The 11,240-nt window shown below is 43.3% G+C and overlaps 1 protein-coding gene across 1 annotated transcript; it reads right to left on the reverse strand.

Annotated features, from left to right (window-relative positions):
• Positions 1-4,460: 4,460 nt before the first annotated feature.
• Positions 4,461-9,559, reverse strand: cdca7a (cell division cycle associated 7a). Its single transcript, XM_023801672.2, has 10 exons — positions 9,412-9,559; positions 8,403-8,546; positions 8,127-8,237; positions 7,349-7,564; positions 7,185-7,262; positions 6,896-7,084; positions 6,468-6,602; positions 6,211-6,360; positions 5,937-6,073; positions 4,461-5,373 (listed from the first exon to the last, which is right to left on the reverse strand). The coding sequence occupies exons 1-10, from the start codon at positions 9,430-9,432 to the stop codon at positions 5,337-5,339; spliced, it is 1,218 nt and encodes a 405-aa protein (XP_023657440.1). The 5' UTR covers positions 9,433-9,559; the 3' UTR covers positions 4,461-5,336.
• Positions 9,560-11,240: the final 1,681 nt, after the last annotated feature.

An 11,240-nucleotide genomic window follows, 5' to 3' on the forward strand; every position in this document is an offset into this window, starting at 1 on the left:
CAGATTTCATTTATGCATAAAACGCTTGTGCCACCCTCTACCCTTCACTCTGCAAGCTCCGGCCATATGACCCCCACCCCCCAGAGAAAGGGTTTGTGCTTGGGAAGTAGGAAGGTACTTAGGTTCGTCCCTTTAAGGGTGTAGGTTTTTCCTCAAGGTTGCACACAGGTTCGAGTATAATCAATCAGAAGCTGCAGTGCTTTAAGTTGCCATGCCCGTGAAATCCCTTGAATTCAAAGCACCTCAAAACGAATGTGGCTTCCTGAACTGTTGGGGTTTTTGATCAGGCCACGGGCTTTAAATTTGAAGTATTCCCAAAACCATAAAGCAAGCAAGCGTCATTTTAAAACTGCCTTTTAAAAAAAAGCACGTTTGAGTTTGTCTTCCTCTACCGCTTTGTACTGATTACCATTGTCCCCGAGCCTCTTTTCCCCGGCGTGACGGCGAGTCCCTGGAATGCGACAGTGCCAATGCCGCTTCTCTGCAGAAACGTCCTGGAGGAAAAGCTAATAATTAACCTCACAGGGGGGGCACGAGCCTGAGCCTGCAGAATAGTTCAGCGACAGCGGATGTGGTCCCCATGTGCTTCCTTTCCATCCCCTGGCATGGATCGTTTGCAAGGCGAGGAGTCCCTGGGTAATACAGCCGTTACTCGTTCTCGGGGAATGTTGTGCAATTAATTAATTGTCTTAATGAACTGCCGGTGCGGTATGTAGGCAGCCGCTGTGGTTATGCAAATAAGTAGATGAAAGCACACAGCAGTATGATCATAGAAGTGCTTCCGGACTACACGGAGCACTGTCGCGTTTGGGGCTTACTCCTATGACTAACCCGTTGAGATGTCATTACGGTATTTCAATTATTTATTAGCATATTTATATTTGTAGTGAAGTAGACATATTTTGCAGCAACCCCGTTAGATTTTAAAATAATAAAATTAAACGGGCATCATTAAAATAGGCCTATAATTCTCAAAATGTACATTGTCATATTAGGAGGGGGAACAAGACAAAAACATCGGTTCTGTTTTGGCAGGTGGACCGGGACTCACTTAACGGAACATGTACAGGATGTTGGTCTATTTGTGTCCAAGTGAAATCATTTTGAAAAATTAGAAATACTTCGAAGTCATCTTGACCGTTTTTTGTGCAGCAAGCATAAACCTTCAATATATTTCAGATGACATACCACGTACATGTTTGTGACATATCTTTGATAATAAAGACTTGCATTCGGAATGTGTATTGTTTTAATATGAATGCGGTAAACATTATTTATACTAGCAAATAAACCTCAATAAATAACATTTTCGCTTTGATTCTTGACACTGTGAGTGCGCTTTGTTTTAAAGACATACCCTCCCCTTATTTCCCGGAGCACCGAAGTTCAAATTTCACCGCGTATTAATCTGATCGTTTTCACGTTTGAAGGACTGCGTGTCCAAGCTTATGCAGACGTCATTCTGCCATTTAAGCCTGTTATATAGAATTTGAAATGGTGTACACAGTACATGCAAATAAATTGAATAAAACAATCTGTACACGCATGATTTACTCGCACGACGTTTAACCAATTCAGCCAAATCCCATACAGCAAAACCGCAGAGCATCAACTTACTGGGACTTGAATCTAGCGTCTCGACGACACGAAAGTATGTTGGGGCCATGGTAAACAAATTAATCTTTTAATTAAACTTCAATTACCATGACCAAATTTTGCGTTAGACCGTGAAACGGATACTCTGATGAGGCTGAACGACGGGGTGACAGGGTGACATTTTAAGACGCAGTTGTTTCATTTCCGTAACTGAGATTTATTACCAAAGTAAACGCAGCGAACTCCAGTTAATGGCTGTTAACTGCTTTTTTTTATTCCAGGATAGAATACATATAAAATATAAGGTGAAAACCCAGGCTGTATCGTACATTTTTACAAATAAAGGGCGAGACGACACTACAGGTATAGAGTTGAAAGCTTCTCTTCAACCTAAAACTAGAACGTCCCTGGCAGTCCGTACACAATCCCTTTTATAGGTAGTACACTAGTCCATTATATATTTCAGGTTTGTGCCACTTCTGCCTAAACGGGGACAAAACGGGAAAAGTAAGACACCAGTACATAGGAAATTTCCCTGTTTAGGGCTGTGTCGGAGTGCAAAGAGGAGCATTGTTTCATCACAGTGTGAATATGTACCTTCTGCCTCCACAGAACAACTTGCTTAAACATTAAAAGTTACTTTTTAAAGACGCTTGTGGTCTTCCGAGTCGTTTGCATTAGAACTCCCCCTTCTGGAACTGCGAAGCAACTACAGTTTATAGGTTTTAACGAGATTATTTTTGTGTGCGCTTTTTCATTTTGCATATATTATTCCTCTTAGTCCTTGGTTTAAAATAGGTGCACAATGACCACCTATTGTTAAAACCATTATCCATAAACCAAACTGCACTAGTTTCATTGTATGCATTCATAACTGATATACTTTAATAACATGCATTGATATCCAAATATTAATGAATGCATACATTAATATTACTCAATACAGCAGTTACAAAGCATGTCTTCACAAGGGTATCATTAAGTCTATTAACACATTTTGCAGGGGATCTTTAGAGAAAATACCACATTTCTTAATGAAAACTGATTGTGTCAGAATTTAAATTATTTCAATTTAATACCCACTGTGACTGCTATTCATTCTGCTTTTTCTTGGATTACGCACGAGAACTATCAGGAAAACAAACCTAGAGCACCAGAATTTAGATTGGTAGTGGATAGATAGAGCTTAATAATGCGTAATCATTTCCAAAATGCCACTGTAAACAAACTAAAGTTAATGCTGAATTGTAATTAAACTGATAATCGCAGAAACACAGAAACGGGCTGATATACCCGCTTCCTGGCACTGGCTGTGGGTGATGGTTCAGTAAGGCTCATGGTAACTTCACCATCATTTCTGAGTGGGATGTAGCCACAGAAGCATAGCAGGCAGTGTTGCTGAGGAGCCCAGCCGTGTGTTTGCGGAGCAGGCCCAGATGGACGCCCGGGAGCATGGATGGAGGAGCTGGGCCCAGCTGTCCCAACTCATCCACAGGTACTCCGGTGCTCCACAGCCTCGGCCCTCACATCTGGAACCAAGTCCCCACCCGGCAAGTCTCTGCGCTCTGCCCCGGGCCCAGCCTCACAGGTACCCACCCGCAGCTTGCTACTAATTTACTGCTACAGTAGTTTTCATAATTAGCGCTGCGAGGCCTCATTAAATCCGCTCTAATGAATAAATATTGTATTTCATAGCTTGATTACCAGATCAGCTCAATGCTTGAGCGTCGTAAACAATTATTTCCCTAAATATTCATCATCCAAAAGTGGATGATCATTGGTATTTAATGCTGGTATTTTCAAGTGCATCTCTATTATGCTAATAGTTTTTCAAGCATTTGTTTTTGAAGGAGAACTGGGGCAAATGTATCCACACAAATAAATAAGATTTTACCTTTTGAGGTAACATTTTGAAAATGACATATTAAAAGGTTATTCATATAAAGTTAAAATTTAACATTTTACTGGAATACAGGCTCTTTCTTTTTTTATGTCCTCACCTTTCAAATTCTTTGGCTTTTTTTGCCGGACTGAAGGAAAAATATTGGATAATCAATTCTACACACTCATTGGCTTAACTCACATTGGCACATGCAGGCCAATAGCGCTGGCAAGACTGGCATTAGAGCCTGCCCACTTGACCTCTGACAAACACGCCAACGAACACCACTGAACACCACAACTAAGACCATTTCCACAGAAAAGAACAGGAGAGGGGCAAAGACGTCATTTAAAAAACGAGAACATGATTTACAGGTATGAGGCCCCCATTAGAGGTTGCTAATTGTTTCCACACCATTAGTGACGGTTATCCAATGAAGTATCCTAACAGGCACCATTGTAGGGCACTCAGCTCCGATGTCATGGAACAGTTTTGATCTGTGGTATACCCTCTACTCCAAATAGCAGAGGGAGCAAACCACAGACACAATTATCACGCTCATCACACTCACCACACAAGTGCAGTCAATATCTCACAGTCAGTATCTTGACAACCTTCCATAAAATAAAACCGTTTCAGTTAAATCTTTGCGTTCTCTCTTTCAGGTTAACTGAAATGTTCATATTTTTAATTGTCAATATTTTAAAATGTAAACTTCATACACTAATTATGTGCATTTTAAGACAGTGTTAACACCATCACTAAAAAGTTTTGCATGAACGTTGCAACTGTTCAAAATACTGGAATTCCTAGAATCCCAGAAATCAAATCACAATTCTAGAGAATTTCTGATGTTCTGAAATGTGTCACAAATACTCATTTTGCAATAATGAAAATACAGCATTATGTAGAACAGTCTAATCAAGCCTAAAAGCACGTATGTGGGTAACCAAGGAGTACAACTATAACAATGGGGCCAAAGTTTACTGTAAATGTTTTTATTTGTTCGCTTGTGTGCAGTACATACACACGGATCCCTAAAAGAACAATTTCAGAGAAGCCTGAACATCTAAACTCAATCTACCATCTATGTTAATAGATTTCCTGAACAATGCATGTACAGACAATCAGTTAAGGCACATCTGATGGGAAAGTTCATACCTTGCCAAACAAAACACACTGCCCCCCTCTACCACAGGGCCCCCGTGTACTGAAGCAGTAGTAATTCATCAAAGCAATTTTTCATATCTTAAGAGTGAATGCAAAGCTCTTTTCTAAGAGTGCAATCTTACAATGGAAGTTTTAACCACTTTAAGTGGTTAAATGAGTGATTCATGAGTGGACCACTTAAAAGACCCAGGACGAGAGAGACTTCAGCATCAAAATTTACAACTTAAGCATACTAGCTAAACTGCTGGGGAAAAAAGGACTTGTGACCTATAATCAAGTAGAAAAAAATAACCGTTTTCTACGTAAATACACAGGTATCCCAAACATTTTCCCCTGATTACAAAATGCCACCACAGAAATCAGCACATCTGTGCAACGCAAAAACTACGCAACTTTCATATATAAGAAATGGCACAACTATTTCAGCCCTTTTCACAATTGATTTTTTTGGAACAAGGAGACTGTATACCACTTAGGAAATCAACTGCTTATTTTATACATTTAAAACAATGTAATTAAGGAAAGCATCTTCTCTAGGTCATTTAATGGCCTATTGAAAAACTAGGACTTGCATATCAACAGGATGCAAGACCATGTGCGTTTTAAAATATGAAAGCCGAACGGAAACCCCAAGCATCAGCTTAGAAAAACACCCGATGCAGAAAGGACACAGTAGGGCTCCAGGTCGTTACTGGTTCTCCTCCTCCTCCAACTCCCTTTTCAGGCTGCAAATAAACAAGAATCGCCATTACATTTAGATGCTGAAACATTATTATCCCTCACAGTAACAATACTGCCCATACCATCCACTCGCTTTCAATTACAAAAGTTATTAGCGAGATGGTGGCACAGAACCACCAGCCCAGTGTTCCAGTACCAAACTGTTTCCTCAACTCAATATTCCACCATTTGTGCCACCACCGTTCTGCACTGTTACACAAATACTGCACATATATTTCTGGGATCATCTTTTAGTTATATATAGCGTATTTCCATATCTGCTGCTGTTTTTCTACATTTACCCCTCCAGTACTGTGTATACGAGAGGTACTCATCTTTTCTCCCTAGGTCCAGATTCCATCAGGGACACAAAGCCAAGGTCTACTTTCCCCAGATAGATTTTTTTTTTGGGGGAGAATAAATCATGCATTCTAGATTTAATTGGCAATTGAGTGACCCTTGTATATGCTGCATTGCTGACTGGAGTGTTACTAAATGACATTTCACAACTCAATACAAAATGACAATGATTCTTTGAAAGAAAGAAAAGAACCAAAGTGTGGGTAACCTTTTCAGGTAGGCGTGCACGTTGTCATAGCCGTGGTACTTCGCCAGGTAGACCAGGACGCCCGTAGCACAGCGACCCTCGCGGGCCCGGCAGAAGCTGCAGTTGCATATGCCCCTGCAGGGGGGGCACTGCCAGTCCTGGAACACAGCCCAGTTTCAGTTCGCTTTTCCCTCTCAATGGCACCAAGTCATGTCCAGACATCAGAGAGATAAGCCTTTTCACAGACTAAACCGGGCCAGAACTTTCCAGAGCCGAGTGAAGTCTCAGGACTCACCGGGTCCAGCAGGGCGTCGCGGACCTCCTCTCCATAGCGGTTGCGTAGGCATGGCCCGCAGAACTGACCTCGGACCCCGACACACTCGGGGTTGCGGCAGTTGGTCTTTGTGTCTGTGGTCTTTTGGCGGCACTGATGGCATGTGGAGCCCTGGGAAGGACACGACCAGTTTATAAACGGGTAATAGGAGACCGGGGCTGAAGGAGCAGCCAGCCGCTGGATAGAGATCCCGGTGGGGGGGGGGGGGGCACACTCACGGTGCAGCGGTTGTACACTTTGTCTCTGACGGTGAAGCAGATGTTGTTCAGCTCCTCCTGGGTGACCTCGCTCACCGGCCGCACCACGTGGGGAATGGCCAGCGCCCCTTGGTATCCACGCCTTCGGGGCTCCCCCTGAAACACACACGCAGAGTCCCGGTCACCTGATGCATGGGTGACAAGAGCCTTCCGTTCCAGGTGAAGGAACTCAGCCCACTCAGGTGGTGCGACCCACATTTCATAAAATACAGCGGATCAACCAGCTGATCTTTTTATGAGAACGTTGACAACTGACAGTTGTCAGTAGGGGGCAGACTTTTGATGCCTTGTGGCGTGACAAATCCCAGCTCAACGGCACCCCCTCCCCCCGAAAGAAAGAATATATAAGCATATGGTATAAGGGGAGGAGTAACCTCTCCCCCGCTCACCGGTTCGTCATCCTCCTCATAGAAACGGCTCCTGCGCACCAGAGTGAACCGGTCCTCTGGGTCCTCGCGAACTGGGCTGGGCGGTCCATCCACAGCAGAGCGAGAGCGCGTGTGCGGTCGGGAGACACGCTCTGGGTTCCTCCGGCAGGGTCCGGCTGCCTCCAGAGATCGGCGTGGCACGCGGCGAGGCTGTGGCATGACAGAGCACCACACACTAAGTACCCACAGGTCCCTACTCCAACCTCACTGTTCCACCCTTTACCAGACTCCCGAGGCACCAGCCACTCACCGAGTCCGCCGACAGTGAGGAAGGCCTTCGGGGAAAGAGCCCAGGCACTTTATTCAGCTCCGCCATGAGCTTCGCCAGCTGAGGAGACAGAACCACCACGAGAGTGAAGACCCAGCGCCCATCTTCACTACAGCCCATTCTCCCGCCTGGTGCTGCATACCCACCATTGCCTTGTTCTCTTTTATGTTAAGTGCTCGCTTGTCCATGAAGTTCTCCCCCTCGTCTGAGTCAGGCTCGGACCCTCCATGCCGAGGCAGGGGCTTCACTGTGGGCTTCGGTTCGCTCGCCTTCCTGACGGGGAACTTCAGCGCCACCTTCAGGATGTGCGAGCGTCTGGTCCGGCGCTGAGGCCCGGAAGCCTCAGAATCAGAGTCCACTTTCTAAAAGAGAATGCAGAAACAAGTATGAAATTCACCCTGGGAGACACAGGGGATGCCACCTGACTGTGACTGGAAACTTGCAGGAGCGAAGATGCAAGGGAAAAAAAAAAGAAGATGAAATTCCAGGGACCCATCAAACTGAAAAGTCATTGTTATTAACAGACAAAGTGCATCTGCAAAATGTCTTCGGTGCATTTGGAGGCAAGGTCTCATATTAATCAAGACAGCAGTTTTAGCTGACCTTTCAGTAATGGCATGCTATTACCTCAAGTTGCCATTTACAATAATCATTTTTAAAATTACTTGAAGTGTTATTCAGCACCGAGGATCTTTCTTGTTGCATTTAATCTTTCGCCCTCCTCTGCCTGCGACCCTAACATATTTCCTTTAATGACTGGGAATTTACATCTTAATTGCAAAAGAGATACACTGACATTTCAGACTAAAATACACAAAGGAAAATGAAATTCCTCTGCTATAGTTTAGGACGCGAAGGATATTAAAGTAATGTGTGGGTCATTTAAACACCTGAATGTGCCTTTGTTCTGGCAGGAGCACTCACCATAGCCTCCATCCCCTTGCTGAACTCTCTGTCTTCAGACGCACTCTGTGCCTTGTCCTCCGCAGGGCCCCTGACCACCTTCGTCACCTTGGGCTGCTTCACGGATTTCTTCTGCAAAGAGTTAAAACTCTGCATCTCTGCTTGCCCCTCCCATCAACAAAAGCCCACCCAATTAAGACTTTGTGGTAAAGTAACCCTTCAAGGCATGCTATGAAACCATTACCAAGAACCTGTCATAGATGAGATCGGGCAGCCAATTGCCTGTGGACTACTTACAGTGTTGGCAAAGCCATCTGAACCAAAACTGTCACAGCTGTCATCAGAAGAGGACGAGGAAGACGACTCCATCGGCACCAGGGCGACATTCCGATAGCTGCGCAGACTCATCCTGGTATATGGTAACTGGGGGGTCAGACCACGCTGAACCAAAGCAAAGGGACAGTTAGACATTGACGTGAACTGCAGACACAGAGTGTAACCCAACATGCATTAGGACTGTCAGACACCAAGATTAACAATGCGGCAGCCTGATGGCAGATCTTGCAGACTGGAAACCAAACATCCTGTCTGGATACCAGCCACACCTCATGCTCCTGAATTTAATCTACTTTAAGTTCCTTCAGGTGCCAGCTGTTTTAAAGCGTGCATGCAGAAAACTGGGGCAGTGTGAGCGATCGGGATTGATGGTGATTATCAGGGCAGAAACGTTTGACCATAGTGGTAGAGTGAGTCTCCCTACACAATTAGGGCAAATGATGTTGGACATGCACGTTTAAATACACGTCGTTACGCGATCACAATGCAGAAAAAAAAAATCAGCGGAACATTTCGCCGACTTTAGCTGGGTAGGGAATTTTACAACTTAACACCTTAATTACCCGTACTTTATCAAATAAAGACGCCCTGTGGACTATACCAAAGTCAATTAAGGGTACTGCAGCTCGTGATCACACACTTTGTGGGGCATTCCGAAAGTATAATGCTTCGCTTTGCCAAACATACAAATTTATAATTAACAAGTCAAGTTAATACACATTTCACAACAGGATCTAATTATTTAAAATACTTCACAAAGCATGCAATGCTGAGTTACTCAAAATAGTTCGTGCAAATTTATAATAGTAGATTACTTTAACCTCATTGTTTGCAAGTGCGAATACCGTTAACATTTCCGACAGCTACTTGCAAACAGGCTAGCACTCGAGTTACCATTAAGTTATGCCAAAGTATAAGGTACCATTGGTGAGCAATCACAAAAATATACACACAAGTATATTTACATTACCTTCGTGCGAGATGGGCGCATTTTTAAATGTTTGTAGTTCAGTATTTCTTTATTGCTTCTCTTTCTCGGAGTAACGTGCTTCTGGTAGTACAGCTTTGCACAAAGTAATTCCGCGCCACTAGCAGCAGTAAATCGCGTGCACAGATTTCCCGCGCCGACAGTCCTTACAGATACATATACATATACACTTAATTTTTATACAAAACTTGTCAAATAAAAAAAACGTTCAGTACATTATACTCAAATGAAGAATATTAAGTTATATATGCATGCCTTTAAACCCGTTTTGCTGTTTTTTTATTTTTAAACATCGTTCTCGTATTACATACTTTATTATTTTATAGGCACTCCATCGTGGCGCCAAATTCTACTTTTTAGGGGCGTAGAGAAATTGCATCAATAGACTTTGGGTTTTAAGGTATTAGGGCGGAATTCAATGTATTAATAATGACTTCTTGAGCTGTAACAGCAAATTATAAATTATTTCCACAATATATTACACACATGCCATGGTATTGTTTTTTCTAAATACAATATAGACTTTACAACACAGCTAGTGAACCTTACGAATGCATTCGTCCTTTGTTGAAAGCACTAGACCCACACGATATTAGTCAAGAAACATTAAGCTTTTCTGAGCTATAATTAGCTCGTAGGTTGAACAAGTGTAAACAATGACAGTGTGACTGCATGCAAGCTAAATGCGTTTCAACTGATAGAATTGGACCTTTTCTCCATGTTAAACGGGGAATGACAATGAGTACATACAGAGCGGTAAAAGGAATTCGTTTCAATTCTTAATAAATATGACATCTTTTACAAATACAATTTTGAAGGGGACTAAGAAGTCGTGCTCTTTGCTGATTTTTTTTAAAACACAATTCCAGAACCCTGTATCAAAGAGCAAAGGAAACGATGGAGTTACACAGTTAAATATCCCCAAAGTACCCATAGAGGTAATTTTCCATGATTTCATATCCTGCGTGCGTTAAGAGGCGTAAACAGGGTGTTACAAACGTGATATCGTAGAAAAAAAACCTTTGTACGTTTCTCGCAACATGACGCATCACAAAGTTATTAATTACAGGCAGTCCCAGTTCAAGTCGATGTGGCGCCTCACGTCCGACGCAAAGTGAAATCAGCTGGCAATTCGGCGCCCAAGGCAGCCGCCCGTGTCGCCTATAGGATTGGCCGGACCTGAATGCAAATAATTATTTTTCTCTCATTTGTTACCGGTTCGTCGGTCATTACGTTAATTTCCCGTTTTTTTCACAGCCTCAGAATCAGCGTGTTATCAGCTGCACGGAACAATCTCCTATCAGACCGAAGGCGTGGGAGGGCTGATTCATCGCGTTTTATTCACGGCCCTTCCTGCTCCACACTTTTCTCCAATTTTGCACGTTGGTAGGAGGGCTGAGTGCCGAGGTGGTGAGTCTTTTACCAACAGAGGTCCTTGTGTGTGATGCACTTCATGGAGCAGCCAGTAAGGAATGATCCCATCCAATTACATCCACCTTTGGCAGAAGAATGCTTGTTTACAGCGCTGCTAGGGATGGAAGACAGTCCATTGTGATTTAAGCTGCTGAATAGATGAAAACACCTTATGTGACTTTGAAACTCAAGATCGTAAGCCGTTCATCCAACATCCAGTCATGGAGTTGGACATTTACTATTGCAATACAGTCAAATACAACAGGACACTTGTTTTGGGAGATTTACCAAAACACTTGGGTCACAATTTAAGATCCTTAACCCCCCAGAATACTAAGGTTTCTGCAGTGGTCCAGGAATAATCAACAGTCTCTTAGTTTGACTGCCGAAAATCCTCT

Source organism: Paramormyrops kingsleyae, chromosome 16 (assembly GCF_048594095.1).
Source record: "Paramormyrops kingsleyae isolate MSU_618 chromosome 16, PKINGS_0.4, whole genome shotgun sequence".
NCBI lineage: Eukaryota > Metazoa > Chordata > Actinopteri > Osteoglossiformes > Mormyridae > Paramormyrops > Paramormyrops kingsleyae.